General features: G+C 37.7%; 1 protein-coding gene across 1 annotated transcript; it reads left to right on the top strand.

Annotated features, from left to right (window-relative positions):
* The first annotated feature begins 627 nt into the window (after positions 1-627).
* LOC146137354 (uncharacterized) lies at positions 628-18,838 on the top strand. The gene is made up of 4 exons (XM_083394205.1): positions 628-864; positions 16,804-17,101; positions 17,699-17,802; positions 18,226-18,838. Exons 1-4 carry the CDS (start codon positions 682-684, stop codon positions 18,367-18,369), a joined length of 729 nt encoding a protein of 242 aa, XP_083250331.1. The 5' UTR covers positions 628-681; the 3' UTR covers positions 18,370-18,838.
* Positions 18,839-19,431: the final 593 nt, after the last annotated feature.

Here is a 19,431-nt window from a genome sequence, read left to right as displayed (position 1 = left end):
TGAGAACAGCATTGAAGTATGAAAAAAACGCTTTAAATACAGAAAAAAATAGCGTATTTAACAATTGAATGCTTTTCAATACATGAGGCAAAATCTTTAGAAATTTATCAAAAAGTTGACTTTTGAGTCTTAGTTGATTAATGTATTTATCTTACTTAAAAAAAACTTCATCAGGTTGGAGTAAGAAATTACCTACAATTTGTCAAAATTGCCACTTGTTTTTCAGTTTTTTGACATTAGAGGTATTTATTTGTTTATAAACTTTCACACAATGTATTGTAACCTTAGCTGCTTTTCTGTACCACAGTTAATGCGAACGAAAATAAACCACGCCTTTTTATGAAGTCGGCAAACGCGTGTAAATTAAGGCTTTCATTTCAATTCGGCCGTTTTCCAAGCAGCGGTGGTATGACTCGAAGTCGAGACAATTAAGAAAGCTAATTCCGAGTCTTGAGGCTTCCAGTTGTTGTTCTAAGCCGGGTCTGGGGTGAGCGGGAGAAAGGCGAGAGAGTGAGCGCGCCGCGAGAGAGATCAAAGGCGCTTTGATCGCCAAAAGGGAAAAAAGGGCAAACCGGGAGCTTCAAAAGCGATCGGTCTCGAGATCAGAGCCATCAGTCGATCAGGAGACAGCCGCTGTAACATCAGCAGAGTGATCGCAACCTTTAGATAAGCAACAGCACAATGTCGTTGATTAGACTTTGCCTGCTTTTTGTGATCCTAGTTCAGTACACCCAGTTCCAAGGCTGCGAGTCGCGAGGGGAGGCAAAAAACAGAAGGACCTCGCAACTTTCGTCTTACAACGGCAGAACACGCGAAGTTGGAAAGTCTCACGGAAGAAGCACAAGATTGCCATCAACTCATTCCGTACGTATTCACGTTTTTTATTTTGGTTTTTGTTACAAAAATTTACTTGTTTTTCGTTACGGACGAACTGGGATAGTAGCTTGTTGCAAGCAAAACTAACTTGGTACAGCATAACAAAGTCTCCACGTTTTCTCGAGAGGTTGATCAGACAAAATAGGGCTTTCGATGTGCGTAAGCTTGACTATTTGAACAACAAGATTTAAAAAAACCAGGATTTATCAATCGCTTTTACTTTCAAATGCGAAAGAATTAGGCGATTTCTTGAAACATTTTTGTTAATTTGGTTAATTTTTGTAGAGCTTGAGCGATAATTAAACTGTTTGGCCCCACTCTAAAATTACTTGCAAATAAACTACCATAGGCAAGTAGCGTTGTGGCGCTTATAGTTTAAAATTGCAGTTTCTCGAACATATCTATTGAAAGATGTACTTTCGCTACAAAAGGGCAGGATAAACAAAATTTCCAGCAAAACTCGGGCGCCTTTTGCGTTAAACCACAACCAACGTACCGAAGACCGAATTACGCCGGGCTCGTGAAATCCCGTGAGACCTAAGTCGGTACTTTACAACTTTTTACATCTTGCGTTGCGCGATTACTTCTATTTCAGGGTTATACAATAATGTTTGGGGGTAAACAATTAAAGCAGAAAACATATGGCGTTTACTTTGGTGCATGATGGCATTGATGGATCGAGGTTTAAGTTAGAAGTAATAGAAATGTTAAAGCCCATACCGAAGTAGGTAGCATTTTTTAAACGTTTGGAATACATGGCTAACTTGAAATTCAATAAAATCTTATTAAAAACGTGAAATTTACGTTTATTGCGGAAGTAATATATCTTTAATCATAACAGTGCTTCTGGTATTCGAAAATTGGCTAAAAATTAACGTCTTGCAATATTACATGAACCGAATTAAATCGTATCTTGGAAACTGGTTCCATCTTTACAGCTTCTCTTTTTCAAAATCTAGACAGCTCGATAAAACGCACGGCAAACTTCGCGACAAACTTCACGGCAAACGTGTTGAAATGCTCGGCTCTAAACCACTCTTTTCCGCGTCATTTCGTCGCGGCGACCAAATGGGAGCGAATTTTGCGGCGACGGGCGACTCATAAGCCGGGGATGGAAGCGAATCATCGGCGGTCTTTATTTAATGCAGCGTTGTTGTCGTTGATTTGTCTTGCTTGGTTTACTAGGTTCAAAGGTCGGGTCTTGCATCAGCCAATGTTAAGACGGTCTTTGTTGTGGTTGTATTGCTAGTTTTGTAAATTGTCGATCAGCTGTTTGATTGGAATAGGTTGTTGGATCTTTTATTTCAATGGGTGGAGATAGTTTGAATATCTGCGAGTTTTTATTTGGTGGGGTACAAATTTGCTTTAGAATATTTTGTTGGCTTTTGTTAATTTTTTGAACCTAGTTTATATTTTTTTGTTTCACAAAACTGGTGTAAAATAAAATTATTCAAGTATTTTAATTTTGTTGCGCAAACAAATCCATCGAATTTCAAATATATTCAGCAAAGTATAAGTGATCTAATCGGAATTAAACCGTGGCATTAAAAAGTGAAAACATAAATAGTGTAAAACTTGAGTGTCGGCAATTTGTTTTACTGAAAAGTTCGTCGACGAACACAAAAACTACCGAAATAATCGCACAAATCTCTCGGTGAACTGTCGCTATTTGTCGATGTCGATCTAACGCTGCAAGATAGAATCGCAACTCTACCAAAAAAACGCGCAAAATCTCGACTTATTGCGCTGCAGAGTGTCAGGGGCAAACCTGCGTGTTATGCTAAGCTACGGAATGCTACTATCGCGCGAATCACACGTTTGCAAGATATATAGGGGCTTAGGCGGTTTATCACATATACTTTAGGGCGGGGTTAGGGCTAGTTCAGGTTTTGAGGTCGAAATGGTAATTTTCGCCGAAATATTTTTGATTTTGTTTTCTCTACATTCGTTGGTTGGCTAGAGATTCAATAATGAAAGTATGCAATTCAGATTTTTTGTTTGAATAACAGAATCTGCCTAAATCCGAATGGTGAAAAACAAACGATTTTTGTTGCACATGAATGATAAAGATTAAACTAAGTACAGAACTTAGCAAACTGAAAATTCGTTTGTTTGGATGTTATATGATAAATATATTTCGCTACTTAAAGCATTAGTATCTAAAAACATAACACAATATTAAACAAGATGTACGCTAATAAAAAAACTCAAACCAACTGAATTCTGTTGAACAAGATAAAAATGACGTTTCATTTGAGAGATATCCTTCCATATTTCAACCTTTTTGGAAAATATGCACAACTGTGAAAAGTATGCACAAAAATGAATATTTACGATGATTTGAAAGATTGCGCCATTTTGACGATAAGACCTGATTAATTAATGGCGATGCGACATTAAATTTTCGCAGTTTCCAGTGAAAGGTTTAGTCTGAAGGTTTTATTTATTATTTTTGCCAAGTTTCTTAATTTACTGATGAAAAAATATTGTAGCGCCAAATTTAAAATTTACGTCATACATTTTGAAAAAAATTTAATTATTTTAAGCTTCATAGTTTGTAAAGATTGTATTGCGTTAAAGCAGAACTCAAGTTGAATATTCCTTGACGGTTTTTCTTTTCTTTTGAACCTTAAATCCATCCAAGATTGCGAAGTCTGACAACTGATTTATAGAGACTTTGGCGCCACTGCCTAACCATAACATTTGCAATAAATTCTTAACGACCCTATCAAGTATCATTAAAAAGATCAATTTGCACAGGCAGTTAAATAAACCTTAGGGTCTTTCGATTCACCACTTGTACGTATATCTGCGTTTATTGAGGTGATAAAAAACAATGATAGTTTTTAATGGGTAATGATGTATCTTTGTTTTCTATGATCTAGGTAGGACATCTGAACACTTATATATTTTTTTCGGAGTTATGTCCTATAGCAACGTTTAGGTAACCGCCTTCTATTTTGATCGTAAAACTCATAAAACGTCGTAATTAAGCCTTCTGGTTGAGAAAGGTTCGGTAGTAAAAATCCTTACATTTTTAGGGATTCCTAAACACACTCTGGCGGCAGTATGTAGTTGAATTATTAATTTTTTTTGAGCAAAATATTATTGCCTAAACGATTTTATCGAACAGAAACGTTATATTGTAAAAAGAGTTTTGCATTTGTAGACAATAGTATTGGTAGTTTAAGAAAAGGCGATTTTTTTGTAGAAAAGAAATATTTTGAAAAGCTTGTCATGAGACAGTGAACCTAGAAAACATTTATTGTAAAAGACTAACTTTGAGTCAAAGTCAATGGAAATTTTTTTAAACCAACACAAATGATGTTGGAAATGGATAAAGATATGTTCGAAACGTTCAAAATGTTACCTACTTCTGTATGGGCTTTGATATTACTACTACGTCTTCCCATAACCTCCGACCATTATGCTCCAAATCGAATGGCTCAGTTAAAATGTTTACGCGACATTTTGTTATAAACAAAACAAAAAAATTGTGACCGCCCTTGAAATAACGGCTAGGCAGGCAGCGTTTGAAGTTTATTGCTCAAAATCAAAGGCACAGCTTAACTTAGCACCACTTTAAGTTGGCACCTGCGCTGTTAAAACGTCTCCCTAATTGGTCACCTGTCAAGCACACAGCTTGCTTTGGTGAATTTAAGATCAAGGCTGTTTTACCGATCGACCTGGGTCAATTTACCCCCAGGGGCGTTTACACAGAGGTAGGGGGTAATGGGTTTCGAGTGGGGTCGCTGTACCCAATTTGGTTTGACAGGGTGGGGTCATTTATTGTTGTGGTGGGGTTCGGGAACATTGCTTTTTAGCTGGGGGTAATAGTTGTAGTTTGGCATTGCTGTAAATCGAACTTTTGACCTCGGGAATTTGGCAAATCTAAAAATAAAAGTGAAAAAGGTGCCTCGCTGATTAAAGTATATTGTCGCGATAGAACACGTTTCACATAGAAAGCTGGACTCAAAACCTTTCCAAAAAAAGGCATTTCGCCAGCGTTCCGGTGCACAATTTTAATCAACTATTACGAGCAAATAATACGAAAAAATAATTATCCGAAATTTCTAATTATTTCGTCGCTGCTATATGGAAAATCAAGTTTTAAGAAGAATTTTTATATTTTAATCTCACAATCCATTTGTTGACAACTTTTTTGTCGTTAAAAATCTCGGATTTAGTCATTTGGCGATTTTTGTTGAAAAATGTAAATGTCGACTGTCAACTTTTTATTCTGTTAAAAAAACATAATTTAAGTTTATATACAAATAAAAAGCGTGAAAATACATACTTTTCAAATGACCCGAAACACTTTCGAATGTAAGGAATCTCCCACAGTCAGTAAAATCAAAAAGAAAGATTCTTGCTTACGGATCAGGCAATGTTTAAAATAAATAATAATAATTCATTTGAAAAGTAGACTGTTTATAAAAACAGGTATAAGACCACAAACAAAATTATTAAATTATTTATTTTATGTTTTATATCTGTTTTTATAAAATCTACTTTTTAAATGGATTTTATTATTTTATTTACTTCTTTAAGGCGCTGCTTTACAAAAAACGCCTTTCCGGTAACAATTTAATTTTGTTTCATTTCATCAAACCTCAAAGAATGAAAATCAGCAATAAATTGTCAGAAGTTCTTGTCACTTTTGTCATTTCCCTTCCTTGTCGATGTTTTGCGGGCGCAGGCGCTCGTCTGTGACAAAACAAAGCCCGCTTGTTTCGTTTTCGAATTCCGGATAATCGCCGCGCCGCCCCTGTTCGTGCACAATCGACTGTGACGTAACAAACCCCGTTTGAAGCGCGTAAAACCAAAGCAGAAACACCGACCGGACTAAAAACAGCGCCATTTGTGGTTTCCGCGTATGGGTAAACAAGTGTCACTGGTTTACAGTTCTAGACTTTTAAGTTTTTAAAATGAAAAAAAAAAAAAACTATAAAATGCATTACTTAATATTTAATTTGGGTAGCAGGGCCACGGACATTTGGCAAAACGTTTATTTTTTTAATATCATGAGACAACACTTTTTTTGAAAAGAAAATGCAACAGAACGTTTAATCTCAATATTTAAAATAACATTGCGCTGCAGCTATAAATCGCGGGATTCTAAAGTCTTTAAGGAAATACAAACTATTCCATGGAAAAGTAAAGCATGAAATAATCATTTTAACGCGTCTTTTAATATACAATAGTTACAAAACATGTCTTTTATTTTGTTGATCTTGCAATTTGAAATATAAAAGTTTCTTTGCGCTTACTCTAACTTGGCATTTAAATGGCGCCATCTTGGTGGCGTTTCAGATTAAAATGTACACTTGACCTTTACCCATAACATTCATCACATTAAACTCAATTTTTCTAAATTCAAAGCGTGCAGAATACAAAATTAATTTCAAAGAAAACTCTTGTAAGGCCCAAGATAAACGTTTCTTTCACATTGTACTGAAAACCATTTAAAATACTTCAATGCGTTTATTTCGGCAAAACATCTTGCAATCAGCGCCAAGTTAACCACGCAATTTGCGTTTTTAGCGGCGATTTCGCGTCTTCAAGTAAGGCGGGATGAGTCGGCAAAATATTCCTCAAAGTTCTTATTTTCAAACATAAGCGCTGATCGCAAGATGTTTTGCCGAATTAAACGCATTCAAGTTCTTGTTTACAAACATTAGGCTAATGCCAGATCACAAGATGGCACCACCGGACGAAATTTCGGGCAAATTAGGCCCATCAAGCCTCAATAAACGACCAGTAATTTGGCCGCAATCTGATACAATTTTGTCGTGTGCTTTATTTCGACCCCCTCGACCTCGATTGGGGCGTGGGCGTTTGGCGGCATTTTGGAAGCCACTTTCCCGCAAGAATTTTGTACTCAGAGTGCCACTTCAAAACTCGCAACTGTTTTATTTCGAGCGCTCAACAGCTTTCTGTAAGGTCAAGTAATCGCAAATGAACGCTGCTGTCCAGTTGAAGTTTTTTAATACGCGCCTCTTGGCAAACAGTTTACATAAAGAGATATCAGTACTTATACTCTAACAAACTCAGCAATATAACTCCAAAACGGGCGCACATTTCACCCAATAACCGGTATAGTAACGACTCCCAAGAGACAGAAAATGCATGCGCTTATATTGCTTACATTAGTAAACAATTGCAGATTAATCTTTCGTTATAATAATTAGCAATTTTTTGTTCATTTAAACTTATGGGTCTTTCGTGGAGTAAAACATGCAATGTAAAATTCGATCGTTGTTCGGGCTTGATGTATTTTCCCAGTGTTGTCACGTGCGGTAATGTATATAAAATTTGATTTTAACAGAGTAGTTTGATTTCCTTCTATAAATATATTCATTATAACTACTCTATTTTCTTGAACACGAAAATATCTATTATATTATTAGAACGCGATATATCTAAAAAAACACGAACATATTCATCATTGTTTTTTCGCCTAAACTACAGCTTCCGCTAAAAACCAGCAATTTGTCCAGCACAGCACAGCACAGCGCGCCACATATGCGCACTAATCCCACCGTCGTACCGTGAAGCAACAACATAAACGAATAATATCCCGCCGTGTCTCGCGTTTGTTTTCATTCAGCGATGATTGGCGGCGTGCCAGGCGGAGCAACAATGTACGCTCCTTTCATCTTCGCTAAACGCACCTGGCCTATATAAGGGCGAGTTTAGCCGGCGCTCTTGTTTTCCGAATCTCGCCTCTGTTTGACGAAAGCAGGATATTTGCTCTAGCCATTGGCATTTCCGCACCCCCTCTTTGGTCCCCGCGGGGTAATTTGGGGGTTGTCGGGTGCGCGAGGACCAAAATAGCCCCCCGTGGGTTGAAAGGGGGTCGGTGATGCTTTGTTAGGAGGATTACTTTATTTGTGTGTGGAGATGTTATGTAACGTCAAGAAATTTATACAGAAGTAGGTATCATACTATGTTGAAAATGAATAATGAGTTGTTTGAAACGTTCAAAATGCTGCCTACTTCAGTTTGGGCTTTAATATTTTTACTACGTCTAACAACGACCTCCAACTATTATTCTCCAAAGTCGAGGAATTTTTTTGGTCATAAAACATTTTTATCTTGGCGATCGTAGGCCGAAAACACAATTTTGTGTTTAAATTTACTAAATTGGTCGTTAAAAGAAGGAAATTCAACAAACTGTAGTGAGCTTTGAATAAATGCAGTTATGTTTGAAGTTTGATTAACATTTAGTTTGGAATTCTATACGCCAAAATGTCAACTGTATTTTATCTTCATTACGAGTATAGGTCGTGGGCCGATAGAATTAACTCTGCTGGCCGAATTCGACCGGCGGGCCGTAGTTTTGTGAACTTTGATCAAGTGCGTTATTTTTTTCTTTGAAATAATGAAGAACACCTCGAGGTTTTAAAAATAACAGAAAAGTTAAAACATCACGGTTTAAGTGATGCTGTTAAGTTACAAATCAATATTTCAATGCACAATCTGTCAATTTGTCAATCGGTTAACCACAATGAAAATAATGTGCTCCCAGTACAATATTTTATCCAAGCAATTTTAAATGTTTCGTGGACCCCAGATTACAGACCACTGCTCTAATAATTTCCCTTTTATCGGTTTAGCAAACTTGCAGAGTTTTTTGTTTGTGCACGACTGAGCCGGATTTTCTGCTAAACAAACTAAATTTTCCCAAGCCGGTAGAGCAATCAATTAAAACAAGCGCCTCATCTTTTATGGTTTAATTAGGGTAGGTACACAAAAAGGTGACATTAATTGCCGTTTTGTGGGCGCCAGGCCTGCGAGCTTTTGAGAGCCCAGCTCCGAATTACACAACAGTTGCCAGAAAGGTAATTAGGCCTTTTTATCTAGCTTGGCTGTTTAAAAATCTCCTGGTCCCGTTTTGGTATTTTTTTTTGCCATATTTAGGCCACTTTTTACAATCGCCAATTTACTCATTAAAATCGAATTGTTTTAAATCATTTAAACGGATGGTAGAAAAGATTCTTGTAATTTTCGAGTTGTGTTACTTAATTTTATTTTAAACGAATAACGTTTTAAACCCGGGAATTTCAAACTAAGCGAAAATGGATGTTATTTCTGATAATTTAGGCTATTTAAGATTTAAAAAGGCACAATTCACTGAAAATAAAGATTTAAATATTCCAAAAGCGATACATTTATTCCTTATTATTTTCCTTCGAAGAACTTAATTAAAGATTTTAGCAAATTTTTGCCAGTGTTAACATTTTGCCATCCGTATTACCCATTAATTCAGCTATACGAAATTAAAACAATAAGCTGCCTTATAACACCCGGTTGTGTAAACGGGGGAAAAAAGGTGCCGGCCGCACCTCAAATTGGCCACGAAATCAGGCCGATAGGCTGTCAACGCAGTCAGCCACAGAGCGCAAACAACATCATCACATAAGCTTGAAGTGTTTGTCAGCCAGGCTCTAGGAATGCGTCCGGTCCGTCCGCTTATTTGCCCCCGCGCTCAATTAAACTCAAATCAATCGCACCATTCATTCGGGTGCCATTGGACTTTATCGCCCAGCGCTGCAACCAGCCAACTCTTATGTTGATCAAGGGCCGCGTTTTGAAGGGCGACCCGCAAATATGCCTTATGTGCCTTGGCAAGGCCTCTGGGATTTGACGAGGTCAACTGGGTTCGTAATGACGAGTTACAAATTCCTTTCCGAGGGTATTAGGCAAAAATGACTTTGCGGGGAGTGCACAATAGCGACTTAACACAATGCTTTCATTGAGGTTTTTCTTAAGACCTTCGTCGCATAAGACTGTAGCTAAAACTAGATACATCAACGTCGATTTAAAATTTGAAGTTGTTTCAAATTTACAAATAAAACGTAGACTTATGATTTCGTTCTAATTTTAATAGCGACAGGATGTTTATTTTTTTCTACTTTTTATACGAAAAGTTAAATATTTTTTTGTTTATTGTTACATGCAACCTACAACCCTGACCCTCATAAAGTTTCCGCTCAGCTTCAGAAGTATGCAAAACTTAATGGCCAGAACAAAGTTGAAGTCAGTTTATTTTGGTTGCGATTTCGCCCTGCGTTTGTGCAGCAGCAGTTCTATTTAATTTAAAGAAATAAACATCAAAGACTTTACGAAAGCGAAGATATAGCAAAACCAACAACTCTGCCATTTATATGCTTGATTCACTACTTATCCGCGAATCTTACCACACAACCGCCAACAATTTAGCTGAGAGTGCTCGATTCGCTTCTCCGAAGGGAGTTAAGCCTGGTTTTAAGTTGAAAATAGGAGATGCATCACAAGTCGCGTGTTTTTAAAAGATGATTTGTCCAGGGTTTGAAGTTTTTGCCGCTGTCGAGAGCATAAGGTTATCTCCTCGTGCCGGTGATTTAGTGCATTAGATGACCGGCAGCGACGACAATTTGCCTCGCATCTGAGGGGTGCGGGGGGGGGGGGGGGTCGCGAGAGGCCTGCACAAATAAACGCGCGGCGCGGGAGCTTTGTGACGTCATAACCGACGCGGTCCACTTATGACAGACCCGGGTCTTTTCGTCTTATCAGCTACGACACAACTGGCCAAATTTCGCGGCCGCTATCTTAAAGCGGGTTTTTTTCGGAAGGTTTTGGTGCTGATTTCATCTTTCTGTCGAGTATTGTGGCCTTTTGTGAAAAAGTTACTAATCGATTTGTTTTCTTAAGTTCTAACTGAGAATACAAACTGTTAAATAACAACAATTAAAACTGGCCAACTAACGATTTTGGACAGGTTTTGCCTTTTAATCAGTTGCCATGGATTTATTGAGTTCTTATGTGTTTAGACCATTTTTGTTTTGTTAAGTTTAAAAAAATGGTGTCGGGCTTCATGGTGTCGGCCGTTTGACCTGGCCAAAATACTCCTGGCTAGACGCCGCCGCCTGTCGATTGCTGTGTTTGTTTTCACGTCGCATCTTAAGTGCCGCCTCCCCGAGAATTCTCGCACATATTGGCCGGGAAATTTCCACCCGTGGATATAGCGGTGACCGACTCTTAAAACCGCTGTATTTTTGAGCGGGTACATTTTTACCTTTTTAGCCCCAGTTTCCAAAAAGTTTTAGGCCCAGTCTCCAATATTGAAGTTCAAAAAACAAAGTGTCTTTGGTAAAAGCGTGACCACAAATCCAAAAAACGACCAAACAGCATCATTTTATCTGGGCAGGTTATGAAAACAAAAATGGTGTTTTAACCGTTGGAGCATAATGGTTGGAGGTTGTAGTTTGACGTATTAAGAATGCCAAGCCCATACAAAAATAGGTATCATATGGAATTTTCGCAGATCTCTTTATTGATTTTCGATGGTGAAATCGAAAACTTCTGTTTGGGCTTTGCTATTCTTACCACTCTAAACAGTTTATGGGAAAAATGACTTTAAACTTGATTTAATATTTATTTAAATATTATGACCTATGTTTACGCAAATCTGCGGGTTTTTTCGAACTGTCGAAACCACAAAGGGATTTGCCGCCGGTCTTTATGGCGTTTTTCCGTGTACTGAAGATAGGGCTTGTTTAACCTCTTAACTGGAATCGTGACTGTATGAGAGGGTGGGGAAAACGGTGACTTCAAAGTTTATATGACATGACTTTTAACTTTTAAAGTTCTGAAGATGGTATGAAAACACTGTGCGAAACTTTAGAATTGTGCGCGAATGAATAGTTCCGAAAATCATTTAATCAAATTTGGAAGAGCCACAACAAACGATTTTGACTCGGGTTTGGTTCAGTTTGATTTCAATAAACGACCCCCCACTGCACTGCATGTTTGAACAGACCGTTCTTTGATTGATAAAATAACCACTTGAGCTTAGAGACAAACTCTTCAGTTATCAAGAAGGTTTCATGATGATATAAGATGCGACAAGAGACGGTTTTACCGCCTTTCAAGATTCTATAGTTTCTTCCATTTAATGATGGGATCGTGTTATATCGCCTTCAAAGACGCCGCTTTCGAGCAAAATGCAAATGTTGTCCCTTTATTGTCAGACGGATCGACTTTGGGTAAACATTAGCTTTACTGAAATTGTTACTCTGAGAAAAAACGAAAAGCCGCTTTGAAAAAGGATGTGCCTAAAAAGGGTAGAATTCCCCGCCGCCATAAAAACGCCCTGTATTTGAACCTTCACCTGTAATTTGTACTTCTGTCTGAATATATTTATTTCAATGCCTTCTTGGTCTAGGAATCTCAACGGATTGTTACAAAACTCACGTTTCATTTGTCCAAAAACATTTCGATTAAAATACAACTAATGCAACCACAATAGGAAAATTGTTATAACAACAATATGCTTTATAAAAATAAATTGTCGATATTAACGCTAAACTCTTGAAGATTTGTTACATTTGTTTTTATAAAGTACGATAGTGATTTGAGAAACCAACAATGTTTACAGGGAAATGCGTTTTTTCATAAACAACCCAAAGTTGAAACAAGATCACATTTTTCCAACAACATCCTTCAAAGAGCACTTGTCAACGCGTAAGCAAAGGCGTGACGTCACGATACGTTTAAATAACGCACCCCCTTCCCCCGAAAAAAGAAAAGCGGCGACCAATTGTCATTCCTGTCTCCAATTTGTCATCGCTGCGAACAGGAAAAAGCTCTTTTCGCGGACCGACGATTTCCGATCGCGTTATGGCGCGATTTTGACAAACGGCGTCGCGCGGCTCTTCCGAATTAAATGCCGCTGATTGACGCATCAACATACCTTCCCCTGCCCTGACCCGGGTTCGGCGTTTAACATTCCGCTGCCCTGAACCGATTTCGATGTTCTGATGCGTGATAAGAAGCGAGTTTCCCCGAAATGATGAGTTGGCTTTGATGAACGCATCTGGAAAGCGTTTTATTGCTTTGCGTTTGACAGTTTTGCCATTTTTGCTATGGGGAAGCAGTGTTTTTTTAAGGTGTTTTGGAGGACCGAAACGGTCCCCCAAATTTCTCCAGCGGTTTCCCAAATTTGGACTTGCAACTTTTTGGTATTTAAATGAAACACTTGCGGTCTCTTAAAACTACTTAGCGTTCACCCAAACCAAACCTTAAAAAAAAAAAACCTGCAGAGAAGTAAAAAAGGTTAAATATTGATTAAATACTTAAACATTTCTACGTAACTGTGTACAGCTGCTTTGCATTTTCGAGATATTTTCAAGTTGGTTTAAAACAGATAGAAAGGACTGTACAAAAATCACAGGCATTCTAAGAAGTGATTGTTTATTAAATAAAACTTATGCAATCCAATAAATCTGTAAGAATTGGCTCTTGTGGGAATTTTCATTGTGATCCCATTATTGTTTTCGAAACAAAACTAAGCTTGTCTCTCTAAGATATTTTTATTTTTTAAAGCTTATATAATCCAATAAATCTGTACGCGTTGGAAGAACTCACGAAACCCACAGATCTTTGGAAGACAATAGACGTTTTTTTAGTAATTTCAATAAAAATATGAAAGCCATAATATTCGATAACATCGACATTTCGCAGTTTACAGACGTTTCAGCAATAACTCATGCCATCATCAGTGTAAAAATCCAAGTGAAGATCATAGCGATAAAACATAAAAGAAAAGAAAACAGACAGAGATCTTGTTTCAAGGGCACGTTCAACACGAATTCCACGAAAGTAGTATGCAAAGCGCGAACATGCAGGAAAAGTCAAGGACCTCAGCGATGGACGCGATAAGACACAAAAAGCGCTGTTAGGGAGGCTAAGTCGTGTTTTCCGACAAACCCGAGGCCTGTTTGCCTTGCTCTGTTATCTTTGCTCAACAACAAACAACAACGTTCAAAGAAACGTTGCCTTTAAACCTTGTTGCCAAAGTCAGGTTGTTTTCAGCCGGCCATTTTGCAACTGAAGCAAGGAAATCCTTCGTCCTACGACCCCCATTCTTGCGACACGCCCAGTCGCCCATTTAGATCAGTGTGACGTCACAGCTAAGACGCAATATCAAAGCACCGTGATCGCTGTGGTACGACGTGGACAAACATAGGGGCGGCGGGGTGACAGGACAATTGTCACCCACATTACGTAACAAATAAGGTAACACCCCTGCGAATCAGCCAGGTGAAAAAATCGCGGAAAAGTTGTTTCACAAGAAAACGTGAGCAGTGCAAACATTATTGTACTCAATGAAATGCAGCAACGCTTTTAAAGCACTTTTCAAAACAAATCGTAATATGCAAAGCTATTGCCTTTAGTTATCCAACAACGCCTCCGTTCTAACCGTACCTATTTGGGAAAGGTTGCACTGAATATGTTAAAAATGGAAATCACCTTGACCCTTGCAAGATAAATGTCGACCTTAATTCCTGATCAGTAACAGCAAAATAATCTAGCAAAGCTAGCAATTCAGGTCAGACACATTAACCAGATCTTAAAAGATGTATATATATTTCGCCAACTAAGGCATCGTCAGTATATCTGAATAAAAACAAACGCAACAGTATAAGAATGAGTCAGAAACATTAAAGATTAAATAAAACAAAATAAAATAATAGTTACAGATATACTGACGATGCCTTAGTTGGTGAAATATATATATATCTTTTGAGATCTGGCTAATGTGTCTGACCTGAATTGCTAGTTTTGCTAGATTATTTTGCTGTATTTGGGAAAGGGGCGAAAATATTTATAAAGTCACCTTTTTAGGCCCATTTACAGTGCATCAATAGTTGGGAGTTATATTAAAGCGTAATGAGAAAAGCCCATAAAGAAAAAGGTAGCATTTTGAACGTTTCGAATATCTCTGTTTTCTTTTTGTTTTCCAACCATGTTTAAAATAAATAAAAAATTATTCGAAACGTTCAAAATGATACCTACTTCTGTATGGGCTTTAATATTCTTATTACGTCTTACAACAACCTCCAACCACTATGCTTCAAAGTTTATTTAAAGTCGCATACCACGGGTTTAGCTGGTTCTCATAAAAGTAAGGCCACGGGTTCACTGATTAAGTTTGATACCTTGACAAGTTTGTATCCGCTTGCTTGTTAGGACAGGAAGGCCTTATCACTGACACCGGAAAGCCAGGCTCATAAAACAAAATGGCGTGGATGGTCACCTGTCATTGCGCAATCGAAGTTTGGCCTTGAGTAATCAAGCTGCGCCGTCGAGATAATTCGGCTGAACTCGGTGGACATTTTGTCTCGTGGCTTTGAAAGATGTTTTTGAGCGAGTTAAGACAGTTTCTCGTTTTGCCCGAGGCTGTATTGAAATAGATAAAACTATTTCGCAATTGTGAGAAAACGTAGCGTATTGATATTACAATGCAACATTTGTGGTCCAAGCTGAGTATGATTTTTTACACGAGTAATTTATTACTGCTCATAAAAAGACAAAATGTATTCTAATGCGGCTACATTTCACTAAATAAAAGGGAAGGATACAAGCAGTGGAAATGCAATAATGGTACAAGTTTTGTTATGGCGGTAATAGGCTTTAAACTCCCAATGTGCAGACTGAAGCATTGACATGGAACTCGTAGTTTTACCGTTTTTTTAGAATGATGCAATGACCAATCAAAACACGGAGGTTTTGCGTTTATTTGAAACTCTTCCACATCGCCAAAACAACCGAATAATTTGTTTTGTGGGCTTTGGCGAAGTTTTGGCCGCAGACTCGTAGAACGGGGAACTTCCAGTAGCGGGAGGAAATTCGGGAGAGTTTACACAGCAGAAGCTCTACCGCTCTAAACACAGGACGCTTCGAGTTGAATTTCCTCACAACCGCCACTTAACCCTCGCGCAATAAAACGGGTTTTGCGAGACAGCGAACACATATTATTTTTTCGAAATTTAACCAGTAACGTTATGTGAACGGTTTAAAGCTACAAAAATGTAAACATTATTTAGAAGTGTTTGTAAAATTCTGTATAGACCCTGTTGTTTATCCAATTTCAAACTGCAAACTTCAACCTCTATGACGTCGATAATAACGATTGTTTTATTGGAACGTTCGCACAATGGTAACTTATGGACTTTGGTGTTTTTCTCCTCTTACAGATATTTTCAGAGTACGGCTTTACAACTGAAAGTTTAATGAGACCGTTTTGACTTCACTAAAATTTATAAAAAACACATATAGGCATATAAAACCAGAACGTTAAAATAGACTCTTGTTTTGTACGAGGATATCCAATCTTAGTGGTTTTAAATTTCCTATAATAATAGATTGCGGATTTATTTAATTCGTTTTTCCTAAAAATGCCACTTTTTGTCAGCCACCTATAACAGTTGACCCAAATCGAAAGAAAAAGTAAATCTCGCTGTTTACCAATTTTAGAGGTAAACACGAAACGGTTTGAGGTTGAGGTAATTAGACGCTTCAAGTTTCTTGGGCCAACGGCGGCCAAGACTGAAGGACGTTTGAAGGTCAAATGTAAGGGCCTCGCTGAAAGTTTCGAATCGAAAGCGTTCGTGTGTTGTTTTGTAACAATTCCGCCAGCGAAAAGTACCTGTCAGACTCTATGAAGAGATTTGGTGGAGTCGTAAAAACGGGAACGTCTACTTTAAGATGTAAACAAGACAGGTTTCATTCAGAATGTGAAACCAAACATAAAAAACAGCAAAACAAAAACCTGTTTTTAAGAAGACGTCACACAATGACGTGATAAATAGACGTCTAAAACGAAACTTGAGATTATCATTCAATCTATTACACAAAAATGCAACTGATAGGTTAGTTTAGACTTTAAATACATTTAAAGAGGTGGCGGGATTGCCTGGTATAAAAGAAAAAGGGCCTGGTAAAAAACATTTTTACCGGTATGGCAAACCTTTAATTATTTTGACTGAAATTCCGTCAGCAATTATTTTACCAGAGGCGTTTTTTACGGTCTCGGCTTACTTTCACCATTTCTAAAAGCTCCAACAAGCCAACGAAACTAACCCTACGTCTTCTTTACAGATTCGCTGCACAGGAAACCGTAGATCCTGTCAAAAGCACCAGAAGGCACAGAGGCTGCTGGCCAAGCTGCACCGCTCCTGTAAGAAGAAGATGGCACGATGCATCAAGAAGAGAGATCGTAAATGCAAGGGAAGGAAGAAGTTGCGCTGCTTCCGCAGGAAAACCAGGAAGTGTGAAAAAAAGAACCAAAGGTGCACCAACAAGGGGCCATGGCCCCGGATCCCGACCACCCCCTCGCCCAACAATAAGACCCCGCCCAAAAACACGTCTACAACACCGCCGCCGCCGCCGAAGAAAGGTGAGAAAATGACAAAAATATTAGTAATTCTTCATTAAAATTTATACAAAAAAAAAATCTAAAAATAACAAAAAAACACCGAAAATTCTCTTATTTTATTGAAATTTAGAAAAAAAATGAAAATCGTCCTATTTTAGTTTAAATGCATAAAAAAATTAAAACTCACGTATTTTGCAAAACAATAATATTAAAACAGTTAAAAATCTTTCCATTGTAATAAAACTATTAAAAAATTCCCCAATTTTTATGAAAAAGACAATTCACCTGTCTTCGAAAATTTAAAAAATGGTCAACATCTTTAATACAGCTCGTAAATAGGGACATGAAGACATGCAGATTTGACAATTACCAAAATAGTAGGGATAAGAACCCCTTGATATTTGTGATGAGAAATGGCCGATTTTTAAGTAATACCTAACAAATTCTAGAATGAACTTGTGATATAAAGTATACAGAATAAGTACAACTCATTTATCTTATAAAATTTGTTTATCTTTTGAATAAATCTTAATCAAGCAGCTGAACACTTTACCGAGCTGAAACTTAACTTAGGCTCTAATTGAAACTTAGACTAAATTGTTGTCACTTTCTTTCCAGATGAGAAAGAGAAATGTGAAAGTATGGACGAATGCAAGGAAGGACTTTGCTGTGCGCGTTATCACGACCACAAGATATGCAAGCCCATGGTACAACAGGGACAGGTAATTATAGTTAGATTTTGTTAATATTTTAACCATTATAGTCGTTGAGTGAAATGTTTGGGCGAAATGATTAAAGTTTTCTTGCTGAACGTTAGCTGTAATATAAAATAACTAATGTTTTTTTTAAGAAAAAAGTCGAAGTGAAAATTTTAAACGCTATTTTGTTTTGTCGAACACCAGTTTGAAGATTTGGAAATTCAAAATGCGAATAGAAAGAATTCAGATTTTAAACAAATTGAACTATAGGAGTTGCCACTTTTTTCAATTTTTCCCCAAAAAATTAAATTTTTTCACTTAAATTAAAAACTCTGACTGAACATCCGTTGTATTCGCAAATTTAAAAGCCAGTTAAGCACCCACTAAAAATCAGCTGAAATAAGGTTTACACTTCAAATTAAAAAAAACAAAACGATTTAATTCCAGATTTGCCCGAAATCGTTTGACCGTCGCCGCAGCCCCCAGAGGTACCAGCAGTGTCCCTGCGCCCCCGGGCTCCACTGCGCCGCCCCCACGCAGCTAGGTGGCGCACCACCACGACGCCACTTCACCTGCCAAGTCGTGACGTGATAACCAGGCACTTACGTCATCACAATGACGTCATTAACGCGCTGGATGGGCGGTGGGTCGCAGCGAAGGGGCTGTACAGCACAAGAGGGCCATTGTCGACGTAACAAGCTGGACTATGACGTCACCGTTCCGCGTTTGTTTTTTGTTTGTTCGATTGTTGTTTTGTTTTGGTTTGAATCGCTGGGCGATGTGAGCGTTATGCGACATTCTTTATCGATCCTATGGAATTGAAGTTTGGAATTTTAAAATGAGTGAAAATATAAATTTTCTTTTATTGCTACGGAAATAAAATCTTAAATATTAAAAAAATATATTAATTGAAAATGCACCTGGATGTTAAAATATTTATAAAAGTATCTTCCAAAATTGATTAAAATTTGGAGTCACGTTGCATTACTTCTCGGGGACCTGGTTATTACGTCACTTTGGCTTTTATTCTTTCTCCTGTTACGTTTGTATTTTTCGACAACAGCGCGGGTGTTTAATATTTTCACGCCCGTTCGTTCTATATTGTCGTGTTGTCGCGTATGCACAGATGTCAGTCGTTTGTTCGCAACCTTCGTTCTTTTCGCAATTTTCATGACGCGAATAAATTGAAAGAATAATAGAAGTTTGGGTAATCTATGCACGGATCTGTAATGTAGAAAACTATTATCAAGTTACAATAGATGTTGTTTTGATTTTTTGATTTGAAGCAGTATGGCAGGGTTGGCCAACCAGCCAGAGACAAAAAGCCACATTACTTATATTTGGGTAACCACGAAAAACCACACCTAATACATCAGTAGAAATAAAATGTTTTTTTTCTTATTTAGATTGTAAAACTTTTTTAATAAATGTCATCACGCTATCCAAGTTTCTAAAATCCTGTTTTGCTGACAAGATTTTTTGAAGGGGTTAAGACACATTGCAAAGTTAGGCAAGTTTCATTTAAGTAGTTAAAATAGGCCCAAATTAAGCACACAAGAATCGACACTAGACATAATAAGAAAACTGGAATACAACCTGAAATTAACAGCCGCTTTTGACTGGTTGAAGAGCCACATGTGCCTTGAGAGCCGT

The sequence above is a fragment of the Ascidiella aspersa genome, chromosome 7 (assembly GCF_963924565.1).
Source record: "Ascidiella aspersa chromosome 7, kaAscAspe10.2, whole genome shotgun sequence".
In the NCBI taxonomy this organism is placed as follows: Eukaryota; Metazoa; Chordata; class Ascidiacea; order Phlebobranchia; family Ascidiidae; genus Ascidiella; species Ascidiella aspersa.
Note: the sequence above shows the minus strand (reverse complement) of the source record. Positions and strands in the feature narration are given on the sequence as shown.

Coding starts and splice junctions, on each gene's coding strand:
- LOC146137354 (XM_083394205.1), top strand. CDS start 682: ATGTCGTTGATTAGACTTTGCCTGCTTTTTGTGATCCTAGTTCAGTAC. Junction 865..16,803: donor GATTGCCATCAACTCATTCC/GTACGTATTCAC, acceptor TCTTCTTTACAG/ATTCGCTGCACAGGAAACCG. Junction 17,803..18,225: donor CCATGGTACAACAGGGACAG/GTAATTATAGTT, acceptor ATTTAATTCCAG/ATTTGCCCGAAATCGTTTGA.